The sequence below is a fragment of the Hippocampus zosterae genome, chromosome 2 (assembly GCF_025434085.1).
Source record: "Hippocampus zosterae strain Florida chromosome 2, ASM2543408v3, whole genome shotgun sequence".
In the NCBI taxonomy this organism is placed as follows: Eukaryota; Metazoa; Chordata; class Actinopteri; order Syngnathiformes; family Syngnathidae; genus Hippocampus; species Hippocampus zosterae.
The window spans coordinates 32,327,522-32,343,552 of record NC_067452.1 but is presented as its reverse complement, the minus strand read 5'-3'; the positions used below and the strand labels follow the sequence as shown (position 1 = coordinate 32,343,552).

The window sequence follows — 16,031 nt, the reverse complement described above, 5'->3', positions numbered from 1 at the left end:
CGCTAATTTCCACTCAGTCTACAGTAATACATGAAAGCCATCTTTTTATACACAAAACCATATTTTTCTCCCTTTTCCGTCTAAAGGAGTCTCATTTGTTCTCAGAAAAGAGTGTTCGCTGTGACACATGTCCGTACGAAAACACGAAAGAATGAGAAACTTCCTCATCCCGACGAGAGATATTTTATCACCCCACCCCAGCCCTCCCGATATCACTTTGGGGGCTTCGTATTGTAACATGCCAGAAAATGGGGAAATTTTGATCATTGTTGTCCAAAGTAAAAGCAGATGTTGGTGTAAATCTTATTTTGATGAAAATAAAAAAAAGAAAAAGTCTGGTTTCATGAAGGACGACAGAAAAATCTGAGAACATTTACTCATGAAAGGCTGAAATCTGAGAATTTGGACAAGTTAAACAATGGCTCTCCCCGATTAATCGCTCACCAAAATAGTTGGATTTAATTGATATTCAAGTAATTGTCAATTCAATTTTGATACCTGTAATCGAGTATCATTTTCAACACACATTCACTGTGCCACTGAAACAACAAAATGACCGATGCGATGGAGCATTTATTGTTCAAGAATCGCAGCCATTTTCCAACTTCTGTGGTCATACCTGCAGAGTTTTGATTTTAAATGTTTACTTCGCATTCTGAGATTGACGACGCCCAGAAGAAAAAAAAAGCCTACAGCAGATAAACAGAATGCTTTTTTTTAATGCTACGCAGGAAGAAAATAATTTTCCTGCTAATGCCAGTTTTTATTAACTTTAAGTCTTTCAAGCCAGAATAACCACAACATCAACGCAATGAGACTTCAAGTATTTAACATATACTTGTTTCTTTCAGGTGCTTAAAGGAAAGGACGTGTTCTGTCCGCACGAATACGGTTTCACCAAGTCAAAAGAGACGTGCTCACACTCTTTCATCATGCCAATGTCAATGCAGCGCTTGAGACGACAGGCCTGGCAGTGACGTCGGTTGTCTTTGGTGATGGTGCAGCTGCCGTTGAATGGGCAGGTGAAGGCGGCTTTACGCTTCATACTGCGCCTAGCCGGGTGAAACACGAGATTGGTTACACTCATGAATAGTCATTCATTACCGTTTGGGGGGTGAACAACATATGAAATAACATTAGGTAAAATTTCAATGAATGTCACACGGTTAATTAGTAAAACACATTTCGTATCCATGATAATGGAAGGACATAAGATACCTCAGTGAAAAAGATGCGGCGTCTGAACGAGTATAGAAAAATAAAAAGAATCTATTCACTACACTAATGAATAATGTAGCTCATACAGGCTTACATGTTAGAGAAACGGGTGGAAAACCCCTCGATTACATTAAATGCAGATAAGAGTCGCTGATTATTATGTTACAGTGTAGTTTTTCCAACATACCAATAATTTTACGGTGGTAATTATGGATAGTGGCAAACATGCATTGGTTAGAAGTTACTCTGATGCTCGGGCTGTGTTCACACTGAAAACGAACTGTGCTGGATTGGGTGTGGTGAAAATGTGGCTTTTTTTTTTTGGGTGTGTGCCACTGGGTATCATCTGGAACCCAGTGTGCAATAAAGGCAGTCTAAGGTGGTAACTCTGGAGTACCCAGAGAAAACCCATACAGGTATGAGGAGAACATTTAAACTCCACACAGGAAGGCCAGAGCGGAATCGAACCCTGCACCTCTGCACAGTGAGGCGAACGCGCTAACCACTAGACCACCGGACTGCCCACCAATAAGGTTACAATCACTAAAATAATATGGTTTAAGATTTTTTTTTCATTTTTTGGAATAGGGGAAACTGCAGCATGTTATTTATTGCAGCACAGGTGGACACGGACCACATTGCGCTTGAAGGCTGCTTCAAAATAATCTATGACTGTCTCAAACAAAAGCGGCCCCACCACACAAGCTATGAGCCCATCGTTCTTCTACTCAAGTTTTAATAAATGAGCCCTGTAAGAAAATTATAGTCATATTCTTAACTCTTAACTTTAAGTATGTTTCCTGCAAAGGAAAGGGAGTCCGTTAAATTGATAGAATATGTGTACGTCATGGCGAGTGGTGACCTCGGACTCAATTTGAGCCAGGAAAAATCCTCAACGAGAGTGTGTTTCTCTCCTATCGGAACATATCGAGAAGGCGCCATGTCCCGTCTGTCAGACTGCAAAAACTGAATTTTGCATGGAGTCTATTTCAACGCATGACGTAACATGACGACTTACACAGTAGTACATACTGTACCAAATACAGCCATGAGCACATGCCGAACATTATTCTTGTTTTTGAAGTCAATTTCTTACACACGTTTTAACACTCCGTATTCATATATTTTTGAGGTCATTCATCGACGCAACACACATCAAAGTTTGTCCTTAAAAGTCACCGGGGCTTCTTGTACTTCCACCCCAAACTGGTCGCTGTGGTTGCAAGGAACGCACATTGGTTATCAGAGTTTTATATTAAATGCTGACATGCAATTGTTTACGGTGTCCTTATTAATAATTACCCGACACAAAAAGAAATATACAACACCCTGAAACGCTCCATGTGTGTCGTTTTTTTTGGGGGGGGGGGGCTTCTGTGTATACACGAATCCGCATTGACTGTGACCGCCTAAACTTGTGTGCGCCGCCATGGGAAATAAAGCTCAACTGACATGATCAAAGCGCGAAGCGTCCCCCCCCCCAAAAAAAAAAAATTCGCTACTTTTATTTGTTACAAACACAATTGGAGTGTTTTTTTCGATTTTATCAATTTGTTGTTGCAGCCTTGGTCTTCACATACTTGTTTTTGTTTTTTTTACTGGCATCTTTGGTCCAAAAATGTCTGTGAATGCCAAATCGAACTAAACCAAATTTGTACACTAAGGATCATTTTGGATACTCATCAAGTGTGAACACAGCCAAAACAATTTTTTTTAACTGGCATTTATCAGGAACAGGTGTTTGATGAAACGATGAAGAAAACCAAGGATCGATGAATTGTTAAGTAACTATTTCAATGAATTAATGAGATCCTATGACAATTACGCAGTTTTATTCAAACGCAAATTGGTCAAGAGTGAATCAAGAGTGATCAAGTTGGCGGGGTTCCAGCCAAGTACTTCACTCCCTTTGTCCTCAATCGCTTGAAGACATGCTTAATCGACGCTCGCCTCCGCACAATCAACATACAGTTAGACTACACAATCAACTAACCCACTCCTTACTCATACATTCAAAGTGAACGTTAGAACATGGGCTGGTCCAACATGATGACTGACCTGAAGAAGCCCTTGCAACCCTCACAGGTCATGGCGTTGAAGTGGAAGCCGGTGGCTTTGTCACCGCAAACCCCGCAGATCCGCGGGGCGTTGCGATCGAAATCATCTGATCCCGCCACCGACGTAGTAACCGTCATGGGCTCCATCACTGTGTAAGACAAAAGAGAAGATTTCAGAGGTATTGTTTATCCTACTGACTACTGAGTAGTCAAAAGAAAAAGAACGCGTAAAAGCTTTTATGTTCCTGTGAACTATGAACATCACCAACCGAAGTTAGATAACAAATCAGTTGGTTTCCTGTTAGCAGTGTGTTGTAAGGATGTGCCTGGTCAGATGCTCCAACGTTGTCCCCCCCTTATAAAAAGACAGGTGTTGGGGGTATTAGCATATTTAGTATGAGGCAATGAGTCTCACGATACGCAACCTGCTACTGCCTGAATGAGTCAGCGGAGACACGTGTAAACAAGTAAATGATGCTGTTACAAAAACTGGATATTCAATGAATGATTTCATGACAAAACTCTCAGAAAAGTACTAAATATCGGATTATATTATGTCGAATAATGTTTCACCTTTTTGAAATATAAAGACAAGGCAGGGTGATTATGGGAAAAATAATCACGATTATTTTCGTTGATATGGATATCATCATTAACAAAATCTAGTGCTGGGTGGGAGTCTGCTAACTTGGTTAAATCATTCACAAAAATTGGCCAACACACACAATTAAAAAAAACAATTCTGCCTCAAAACCATATTGGCAATGGCCAGAATCATTTAGCCTGTTCTATGTTTACCACACGGACATACGGTACAGACGATCTAAAAAGAGTCATTTCTGACAGCCCGAAAAACAATTATTCATTCCTTTCAAAATGAATTAACGCTTTCATTCCACAAATAGTACTTGTACGTATTTTTAAAATTAGGCCCCGCCTACCAAGGACGTACTTGTACGTCTGAGTCGTACTTGTACGTCTGAGTCCCTTTTTTTTTTTTGCATCATAGAGAGGAGGAGGATCTGATGCAAACCGTGAATGAGAATAAGCCTGTTTGCATTGTAAATCATGTAAAAAAGCAACCAGTAGGTGGCAGTGGTGCCTCACGTGCTTGATATGCATGCTTTTACAAAAAGCTCTTTTTCTCCGATTTTTGCCCAGGAATCGACATTTTCATGAAACTTGGCCATTTTGTAATGCCGATTGCTGAAGAATGGAAAAAGAGAGAACATTTTTTTCTGCTGAAAGAAGAGAGTCCAAACTTTATATTGGTAGGCTCCATGTTTAAATAGTATTAGAACCAAATATTCTGTGGGCCTTGCAAGATCAGTCAAAATCCAGTAAAATACTGGGATTGAGGGGGTTGCTCCAGTAAAAGTGGCTGGGATTGAATAAGTTAATTCAGTATTTATTCAGCGACCACAACTCAACTAATCAAAACTACCATTGTACATGTTGTTGTTCATCGGTGCATTTTGAACACCCTATTCTCTTTGATAAGTACAAAATGATGTTAAAATGTCATGTGGAAGTCACGCCTCTGGCATTTTCATTCTGCTGCCGCCACAACTTTGCTGTATTGAATAATTACACATTTTCACCATGTGAATAGGGATTTTCCTCATCTCTAAAATATGTATTTTATCTTATTCTGTGGTTCTATTTTTATTTTCACATGGCTTGGGACTTAATGGACTAACCTGGAATCTCTGGTATCGTATTTCGTGCCATACCACGCGGAAATGTGTGTTGGTAGGGCAATAAAAACGCCTTGCAAACTCAACTTTGAATACAACTTTAACGAACAACCAGAAAATAAATTTGTGACAAAGTGAATTAAGAATAAAATAATTACATCAATTTAAAAAAAAACTAAGAATAAAAATAAATGCCGACAAGTTGGCCTCTTTGGCAAAGTGTGGTGGCGCACATACGTGGAGTACACACAAATAACATAAGAAAAGTAAGAAACTTGTGCTTGAATTCTATTAATATATAATATATATATATATATATATATATTTTTTTTTACAGATTGGAAAGAATATTTGCCTCCGACTCTTGTTTAATGACCTGTATGCATGCATTACTACTACAGTGTTCGTGCGTGAATTTTATTTTCAGGTATATAATGCCCGGAAATCAAAGGTTATTTCCCGTTAGCATGTCAATGGGATTTTACATTAGGGGTGTTCACACGGCAACATTTGCTCCGGTGCTACAACGGTGCTACCCCAGTAGAACGTTCACACGTGCAAAGTTACACCAGTGTAGCCCCTGAAAACAGCTTACAAATTTTTAAACCACCTCACTGAGGTGGGTCAAATTTGCTCCGGAGAAAATGGTCATTTGCGGCGGGGGGAGTAGCCTTCGCGACGCATGAGAAGAGTTGATTACGTACGGCTAGAATGTGTTGCTTTCATGCTCTTTGTACTTCCGTCATCTGTTTGTTTAATAACGACACAAGACATGATGGCTGGCAATAATAGTAGAATGGCAACTGGCAATGACAGTAGCAAGCGGCATCTTGCCTCTCTTGGGTTATACCATGTCAACTAGAACGGGGGAGGGGGGGGGGGTAGTCCCCAGTCCCCAAACATCATCTTTCCTTTTGTAGGAGACTGGACTGTCTCGGAGTTGTTAGAGTAGTTTGTTCCTCTGTTGTGTGTTCACCCCCCCCCCCCCCCCGCATTGAATTTATTTTGTGATTTACTCTCTTGATTTTCTGTTTGGCGCATTATATGTTTGCTTTTCTGAGTGTCATTGAAATCATCGTTGATTTACGTTTTCCAGGCGGTCATTGAATGCCTCTCGAGCAGAAGGCACGGAGACCGAGAAGGAGAAGAACGTGCCTGTACAGTAGTTGCTTGAGTTGTATATGTTTTAAAAAAGAACCAACACGACAGCTCTTTGTTTCCTATTGTTTTATTCCGCTGCAGAAACTGCCGTGTGAACCCAAGTGGGGCTGTAGCGGCGCTGCACCGGTGCCAACACGCTCAGCGGCTTTATACATGTGAACACTCCACAAAATATGCTCCGGTGTAAGATATATCGTGACAAAATACATCGGTGCAGCACCGGAGCAAATGTGTGCCGTGTGAACACCCCTATTGACTGACATTGGCGATGTTTTTAAAATGGAGAGAGTCTTGTCTTTAAATATAAAATGTCTGTAATTCTTTTTACTGTGTGCTTAGTCACACAGGAAACTCCAACTGGGATGTCAAACTGTTTAAAACACTCAAGGACAGCAAAATAAAACAAAACGAAGTCGCGCGCTTGCTGCTCAAGTGACATGGTGCTGTCAGGGTACTTTCAAAATGTGGGGAACACACACTTTTGCAATTTGTTTTTCTGTGATTATAATTTTTTTTCCAGATCCGAAAAAAGCCACAATCCAAATCACAATTACACTTTGATTCACTGCACAGCCGTGAAAGACAGTCAATTTTATTCATCTGAATTTACCAAATGAGGACAGCATTTGGAAGAAATTAAAAGTAGGATGTAAGGAAATTAACATGAATATTGGGTAATTCAGCTTATTCACCAAGTTGGGCCTTCAACCAAGGGCAAAAAGCGACTGACCAAATTCGCCACAACCTTTGTTTTTCCGAGTTTGAATTCAGAACGTTCCTTGAATTGACATAAAAAGACATCGTTGAGTCAAAACGTGAGTCAAAACATCGGTACAGTCGTGGTCACAGAAAACGATCTTGGCGCACCGTTGACAACATCATAAAAAATTTGTGAGAGAGAGAGAGAGCGAGAGAGAGGAGTCATGTGAGGAGAGGACAAGCAAATGAGGGCGAAGAGAGGAGGGGGATTCATGCGATGAACGTGCGTGCCCAACATTCACGTGGCTGCAGGATGCAGCTGAAATGCATCAGAGCCTCCACTGATGCATGTCAAACGAGGACAAAGACAGAGGAGCAAATGGTGAGGAGGTGGGAGAAGTGAACTTGTGGATAAACAATTAACCTGCATTACCTTTCATTAGTTGGGAGTACATGAGGCGCGGGAGAGCTAATTTTGGCGCAAATAGCACACATCTGCTTTTCTGTTCCAACCTTACCTGTGCCCCCTCGAGGTTACCGTCTTGTATTTTGTGCTGCAGCTATCATAAATCTGATGTTCCGTTTTGTAAAAATACAACATCCATGAGCCGACTTTGAAGTACCTTCTTTTCTCTGTTTGGACAAACTCCGGCAGAGGCTTGTGTAAGGATGATCGAAACTGTTAGCAAGGTTAGACAACTTCTTTTTACACACCAAAAATAATAAAAATAATAAACAAATGAAATCCCAACCTCTCAAATTACTATGGAGATAATACTTCAACTTTTCAGCATGGATAACAGCAAATAACGTGTTATACATTACCGTATTTTCCGGATTGCAAGTCAGTTTTTTTCATAGTTTGGCCGGGGTGCAACTTATACTCTGGAGCGACTTATGTGTGAAATAATTAACACATTGTACACATCACATGTTATTTTCACATTAAACCGCAAGAGGGTGCTCTCGGCCTGTGTTGATACTTTCCACATTGGTGGTAACTGAGAAAAACAACTGACAATGACTCTGACGTAAGCGACGTAGAAGACAAAGCGCTGCAACTTCTCCCTCCGGAGTTGGCGGAATTGTTTAAAAGTGACACCGAGCATGAAGATTTCAATGGATTTCGTGATTTGGAGTGACGCTGATGGTTTGGTAAATTTGTTAGCATGTTCTTTGTGCTATAGCCGCTAACTCTTGATATATTACGTGAACATCCCAGGCACATTCAAAGTTCATTGTTTAAGCATCATGTAACATTAGCATATCGTACACTTATTCAGCCTGTTGTTCTCCAATTTTATTTTTATTTTAAATTGCCTTTCAAGATGACATTTATGTTTTTGGTGTTAGATTTTATCAAATAAATTTCCCCAGTGCGATTTATGTTTTTTTTCCTTCTAATAATGCATTTTTTGGCTGGTGCGATTTATAATCCGGAGCGACGTATAAGTCGAAAAATACGGTAAGTAAAAAGAACAATCAGCTTCTGAAAGGTGATCTTTGGGGTGCGCAGAATTTTACGAGTGTGTGTTATCTCTGTTAAATAATGGTCAACTCTATATAATAAAACTAGCCTGCAATGATTCATACTTTGAAGTAACCTGAGGGACATGGAAGAGGGAACAAGGTGCTTGTATGTGACCGTGTAGCATTTTATATAACAATAATAATAATGCATTTTATTTGAAAGCACTTCTCATCATACTCATAGACACTTTGCAAAAAAAACTGAGCAACACATGATTAAAAACGGACCTCTTAAAGCAAAATTTACACACTTCAAAAACAAACAGATTTCAAAGAAGAAATACAAAGCAAAACCGGGTCAAAGCGATTAAAAGGTGTTAAAAGCATTGTGGAACAGATGAATTTTAAGAAATGATTTGAAGGATTGGAGGTCAGTACAGTTGCGGATGTGTTGAAGTAGAGTTCCAGAGGGTGGGGTTGGGTATGGCTACAGGAAGTGTTGGGGGCATGTTCATCCAAAAAGTCAAAGAAAAAACTAGAATCCTGGAGATATTCACGAGATTTGCGGAAGTCTCATCTGGAATCAGACACAATGGCCGCTCAAGCTTCCAGTTTTAGCTCTTTAGGGATTAAAAAAATGGGGGGATTCCTAATCGTACAACTGGAGGGTGCTCTATATTTCTGTTGTAGTTTTTCACCTTTGATTTAAAATTTTACTTTGCTTAAAAACGAGCGTCTGGTAAAAGTAGTCTCTCACCCAGCAAGTCAAATCTGTTTCAATCAAAGTAGAAAACCGCAAGTGGAACTGAGGGTATTTTGTGTCATCGTAACTGTTCTTTCCACCTCCACGTCACACATTTACAGTCACCACAATTTATTGAGTTGGTTTCAACATGACAGTCGTGATTTCTGCTGGTAAGAGAGATGGTCCAAAAAGGGGGGGAGGGTTGTTTTTTGTTTTCTGTCCATATTTTGAACAGAATTTTTGTTATACATCTGATTAGTAAGTGTTTGCATGGTCCTATATGGGCCCCCCAGTAGCACTGTTGAAAAATTACGTTCACCATCCCTGACCGAGTTAGTTAAATTAACAAGATGTTTTTGAACTCACTTCACAGCACGTTCAAGTTCAAGTGCAGAACATTGGTTGTTTAAAAGTCTATTGAATTGTACGCAGTGGAAGTTGCCAAGCCATATGACAAAGATAGATCGTAGGTAGACAAACAGATATTTCATATGTGTCAGCGACCAGGAATGCCTCAGCGCAATATTGGCTGCTATTTTTAGGGATTCCACAGTGTGCGGGCTTCAGAATTCAACAGATCGTAAAATATGCAAATACACAATTCCAAGCAGGAGAGAAAATACACGATTGTATAACGTGCATTGTTTTGGATGGACAGACTTTGCAGTTTTCTTGGTAGGCATAATTAGTACGCTTTGAAGACGCAACAATCGTCGTCCTTTTGTTTCTCAAATCCTCGGACAATTCTTTGCTCTTTTCTCTGTGCTCAGTGTGGTGCACACCGACACGCAATACAAAAGCCTGAGTCGCCTTTTCCCTATTTTAACAATCTGCAAGTGTGGTTACTCGATTGTCAGCACCTGTTCTTTGCTACAGATGATCGTAATTACACCTCTGACGATACTTACTATGTCAATTTATCGCTCAATTAATAAAACAGACATATCAGATATATCTACCCCCGAACTTCTCATTTTCATGTCACCAGCAGTCAGTCATGCTGCTTTGTTCCAACTCTTGTCAGTCACTTTGCTTGCCGCAGGGAGAGTTGGCACTCACACACATACAAACCTCTCAACTGCTTTTAAAAAAAAGTTTCAACGGTTTGGTTTGACTGTGTCAGTTTACTTTGCATGGCCTGCCGGGCCTCCCGTGTTCGCCTTATCCTGGCAATCCAGTTTTTAAACAACAGTTTTTTAAGTAGGGGATGGAAATGAAGAGGAAGCGTGAGCGAGTGTGTAAGTGAGTGTGAGGTGTGCCATTCAGCATTTCCTTTCGCCATATCAACAATCATAACTTGTAGCTCATCTAGAAAGAAAAAAATAACGATTTTGATTGCATTTATAACATAGTCAGTGAATCAAATCAAAACTGAAATGGGAACATCACAAAACCAGGTTAATCAAGATTTATCATTCTGCATAAGGATGCCTCCGTCCCCTGTACATAGACTCAACTCTGACCTTCTAAACTATGACTGGGTATGAACAGCAACACGACAAGTGGTATCCTTCTCTTGATGCTGAGGCGCGCTTGATTTAAAATTTTAGCTGGCTGCTCCACTATTCTTAAAATATACATCTCGTAACTTTTTCTTATGGAATATGAGAATGATTCGCTACATTCTGGATGAGAAAAAAAAAATTCAGCACTCTATGCAGGCTGTCTAGGCTCAGAATCAAGTATCACCAAATTAAAGAGTGATTCAAATGCCTCGATAAATTGGACACCTTGATTTTTCTTTGTGCGCTCACCTAATGGAACTAATAGATAGCTGCATTAAGTATGTGTAATGAATTTATAATTATACACATGCATAAATGTTTTTTAAAAAGAAAGACCGAATCCATGATAGCCTCTATATCCCTCTTCCTCAACTGGCGGACCGCGATCCACGACCGGACTGCCAAATCCTCTGTCCGGGTCGCCGGCCTCCTCTGTCCGGACCCTCGGCAAATTGTATAAAATAATAAATTATAAAGTGATTTTTACGTTATACATTTTCTATTTTTGGGCTATAATCTGCGCATTACCATGATCGCTTGTTAAAATTATCCGTTGTATTATTTGCGGGCACGAACAGATGTATTGCAGAAGACGCAGCAGCGCGACTGTGTGTGTATAATGTTTGACGAACTGGAGATGAGCAGGCTGAGCAGGGCATCGATAACGATGCGCTGATTGGCTCCTCTGAACTTAAGGTGTGCCATTACATCACCGTCACGCATTCAAAATGGATGATTGTGTCAGGAAACAGACGCATGCGCGACGCCACAATGTGTTCACAGCTTCAGCACAGGAGAGCCACACACAGACAATTAGAAAAGACGAATCACGGGAGGTTTCGATTGTGTGCAGTTTTGCTCCCGTCTACCCGGGGATCTCTGCAGCTGTTTAACAGCAGAACACCGCAACATGGTAAATGAACATCCCGATGACGTCCTCAAATAATATTTGCATGCCTCAGACATTGCATTCACCTTTAGTGGAAGAACAGCACTGCACATTCCTGTGCTCCCTTGTGTCAGTATTTAAAATGGTTCTTAACTCCTCTTCTGATATATTTTTCAGTGATTTCAGAGGGGATGTGAAAAGGGGAATTGTACAAATGAAAATAATATTTTTGTTTTCATGTTTAGTATTATATTTGGTAAAATGAGTATTTTGTTTTGCTTTTGTTAAAGTAAGGGAAAAAAGACAACTACTGTTTAACAGTTAAAGTAAAAATGTCTTATTTCCCTAAAAGGGCTATTTCTATTATTTAGCAGACACAACTTAACAAAATAAAAGAGTTCCTCTGCCTCAACACAATACTTCTCATTATTTGCTGTGTACTGATAAAGTGAATAATTGTTATTTTCATGCACCCCATTCTTGGTTGGTTGTGAGGAGTGTTGATTTGTATAAGCTTGGCTTGACCATACTAAATGGCCATATAGCCGTGCTCCCCATGACCGCCGTGCATGGGACCGGACCAAGGTCTTATAAAAAAATTAATTTAAAAAAAAAGTGGACCGACAGCATTTCTAGTTGAGGACCACTGCTCTATATTATACTTTTCCATATAAAGGGAACAGCCAACCTACTAATCCCACACCAAAAATGTCCATCTCTCTCTTTTTTTTTTATAAAATAAATCTAAAGCTGGTAACATACGTTATCACAAAAAAAACAAACCAAAAAAAAGCACTGTCGCGATATTTGTTGTTTACATGGAATCGGGCCAAAGGGCAAACAAGGTGAAGCATGTGGGTGAATTATTAACCTGATAAACAGGGTAGCAGGCAAATAACAAACGGCACACATCCAGCACAAAGCCACAACTGATAAGAGAGGAGTTTAATGGCCTGGGAGGACTTAGGGAAGGATTGTGGTTGTTAAAAAAAAAAAAAAACAATAAAATTCAATTACAAGTCAGTTTACACAGCAATCCCACAAAATTGGCGCTTCAGAAAATGCATTTAGCTACCCTTGCTTTTTACACAGAACTCACCAAACCTTGGCCTATTGCTGCAAGTGTGACCACATTCCCACAGTGTCATGGCAGACCGCGTGCAGAGAACCCGATGCATGGTGACATCACCTTCAGGTGTGACTTGTACAACACTTACTGGCTTGACATCAGCCAATGTAGTTATTCAGATGTTTGCAAGCAAACTTGGTCTTGTCTCTACAAATTGCTCTTCTTATTGAATTAACATTTTTAGAAGTGTCACAATGACCAGCTAGGGATGATTAGCACCTTCCTATTTTGCTGACATCGTGGAGCCTTATGTTTCATTCTGAGCCAAACATGTTGCTGGTCTTCTGGTGACTCCAAGAGCTAAAACGAAGTCAGGCAGTTCAAGAGCATTCTCTATTCAAACTCAAGCACTGGGGAATGTCCTGCCAGTGGAAATTAGAGCATCTCATGCTTGCAGAAATGTTTCAAATCTTAATTTGGACTTATTTCTACGCTCTCGCACTGGGTTAAACCACACCTCATAGACAACTCATTTCTCGTCCTGCCTCAACTACTGATATGGATTTTGGCCTGTTTTATTGCCACTTCTCCCCTTTTCTGGGGGCTTTGCTGTGTTGATTTAACATCAACCAAGAGGGACAACACCTGAGGCGGACCGCTTCTCCAGAGGCATCAGCATGGAGGATTCCTATTAGGACTTAAGGACAACAGCTTCCCTGGAGTTTGTCTCAAGAAAAGGACAATCCCGTCGTTAAAAAAAAATAATAATAATAATAGCATTGTACAGCATTTTTTTTGGGGGGGGGGTGTTTTATTTGGGTGGGGTTGCCTAAAATTTATTTTTTTGAATTTTCTTGCCCTAATGGAAGCCTAGATCATGGGTTTTGGTGAAAAATATGGGCATTTGAAGCCCTTTGAGGCTCTTAATAAGAAAACTAGCCTTTTTTGAGAGTCTGATCCAAATGGTGTCGATAAATAATTAAAGAAGAAATAAAAATATTGACCCTCCAGGTTGGATGATCAGGTGTCACAGCACCAAAGCAGAAATAACAAGAAAAAAAACAAGTGACATGTTTTTGGTGAATTTTCACTGAGGGTGTGGAACTCTGGATGATCCACAAAACCCTCTACTAGCGCTAAGCCAACAAAAGGATGCAGTGTCAGCGGAACCTGAGGAAGTAAAAGGCTCCACTCAGCCCAACAAGAAAACAACACTTCCCACTCGAGCCATAAAAGCTTGAAGAATGATGTGGCCATTTATCAAAACACGTGCTCCACAAGCATGAATTCAAATTGTCTATATCGTTCAGCCTTGTTTTACCCCAACCTAAAACTGCAGCACAATGCTACAAATTTTCATTCTGCAAGGAATCGGTTTTCTTAAATCATGTTATTCATCTAATGGTCTGGATGCATCTAATGGGTGTCGTATTTGTGTGACTTACGTTCATGCGAGTCATTTCTTAGCCTTGCCCAAGATTTGCATGTGAAGGAAAATATGTATGTTCAAACGCAGAGCATTGAGGGGGCGTGCGTGTATTCAAAGACACGTCTAATATGAGGATAAAACGCACCCGGCATGCAACTCTGCCTTAAGAATGTCTTTTAAAAGGCAGACATTAATTCCTTTGAGTATCTTTTCCACATGTCCGTGTGAGCGCTTTAGTGGTTGACAAAGACAAAATAATCAATTGCAAACATCCATCTTCCGATCCGCTTATCCTCACAGGCGGGGCTGGAGCCTATCCCAGCTGTCTTCGGGCAGTAGGCGGGGGACACCCTGAACCGGTTGCCAGCCAATCGCAGGGCACGCACAGACGAACAACCATCTGCACTCACACTCACATCAATGGACAATTTAGAGTGTTCAATAAGCCTGCCATGCCATGCATGTTTTTGGAATGTGGGAGGAAACTGGAGTACCCACAGAAAACCCACGTAGCCCTGGGGAGAACTCCACACAAGGAGGCTGGAGCTGGAATTGAACCCAGTACCTCAGCACTGTGAGGTAGACGCGCTAACCACTGGACCACCGGGTCCGCCCAATTGCAAACATGCTAAAAAATAAAATCAAAAAATGATTCACAGCAATAGTTGGAACTACCCAAATAGCATTGCCCAATTACCGGTAAGTTGAAAAGCCACCACATGAATAAAGACATTTACGTTTAACAAGACTATATAATTTTCCACTAGAGATTCTTGTTTTTTTTTTTTTTTGGTTCTTTACCCATTTAAAATCTGAAACACTTTTATTGAGCAGGTAAAACAGATTCATTCTCCAGATTAATCCACACATGCATTTAAAAGTCGTCTTATCCAGAGGACTACTTGAACGGCTTCATCAGGAGTCTTTACTCAACTTTCACCACAGTTTCCTGAATTATAAAATTAGACTGTATGTTGAAAAAAAAAAAACCACTACCCACTACCTGGCATCCTTGTATGAGAGAAAATAACAGGCTTAGTGGAAAACAACAGTGTCTACCAGAAAAAATGACTCATCTTGCTCTGAATCTCCATCATTCAGCCTCTCTCGCGCCAGTCGAGTTACCAGATACAGAACATCCTGAAAACAACAACAGCCAACCTGACCAACGACAGGATATGCACAAACAAGCTCAGCCTTCTGTTCGGAGATATTTGCCTGGACTGGCTGAAATATTAAAAACATCCATTTACATGACTAGGTACCATTTATTGTAATAACGACTAAATCATTGCTTTGGCTTGGTGAAAATACATTAGAAAACACCTTGAAAAGAAAAAATATCATTTTAAAATCTTAATGGCAATAGTTGGGAGGGGAGGGGATTCCAATTAGATTATTTTCCAAAATTCAGCCCGATTACAAATTGCAGTTTGTGTGCCTGAGCATCTGTGTGCACACGCGTTAAAAAATGACCCCCGAGCCTGTAGCGAAGCCCGCTAACCACATGACTCCAACCTCTGCCGGTTTGATAATCTCTGCTTTGTGCTCGTCTGTGCCACTTCATGCTTCATCCACCAATTTTCTATGGGGAATTTATCTAGTCCGTTTCACAAACATTGTACGTTCGGATGTGCAAAACCAAAAAAAAAAAATGTAGGGAATGCATTACAGTATATTGATCTAACACATTTGAAATGTGGGGGAGAACTGTGAAGAACACACAGTCTAATCATGTTGATACAATGCAAATCTAAATCACTGGTGGTATACCTCCCTGGCCTCTCCAAAAAGGGAAAATAATACGGAAAGTAACAGCCTTAACTATTTTTCGTCATTTGTGGTGAATTGACTGCAGACTCGTCTGATCAGAAATGAAATGTGTTCCATAGGTTTGGCCGTCTTTTGAAAAAAATAGTTATATATATCACACAAAATGGTGCTTATACTCATGTTTTATAATTGTATGGTCCAGATATGAAGGCCGAGAATTTGAAAAACCAGTGAAGAGTGCCAAAACCTCTTGGTAACCAAAGAACCACACGACAACCTTCGCAGACCAAACTTTCACCATTACAACACAAACACATGT

At 40.3% G+C, this 16,031-nt stretch overlaps 1 protein-coding gene across 3 annotated transcripts in view; it reads right to left on the bottom strand.

The window, feature by feature from the left end:
* LOC127596850 (vitamin D3 receptor A) overlaps positions 1 to 16,031 on the bottom strand; it is a 52,358-nt gene that overhangs the window by 17,932 nt on the left and 18,395 nt on the right. For all 3 annotated transcript variants that reach the window (XM_052059809.1, XM_052059811.1, XM_052059810.1), the window contains exons 3-4: positions 3,277 to 3,424; positions 922 to 1,052 (exon numbers count right to left, since the gene is read on the bottom strand). In XM_052059809.1, coding sequence (XP_051915769.1) covers positions 922 to 1,052; positions 3,277 to 3,422 — 277 coding nt within the window. In that variant the 5' untranslated portion in view covers positions 3,423 to 3,424. The remainder of the gene's footprint in view (positions 1 to 921; positions 1,053 to 3,276; positions 3,425 to 16,031) is intronic.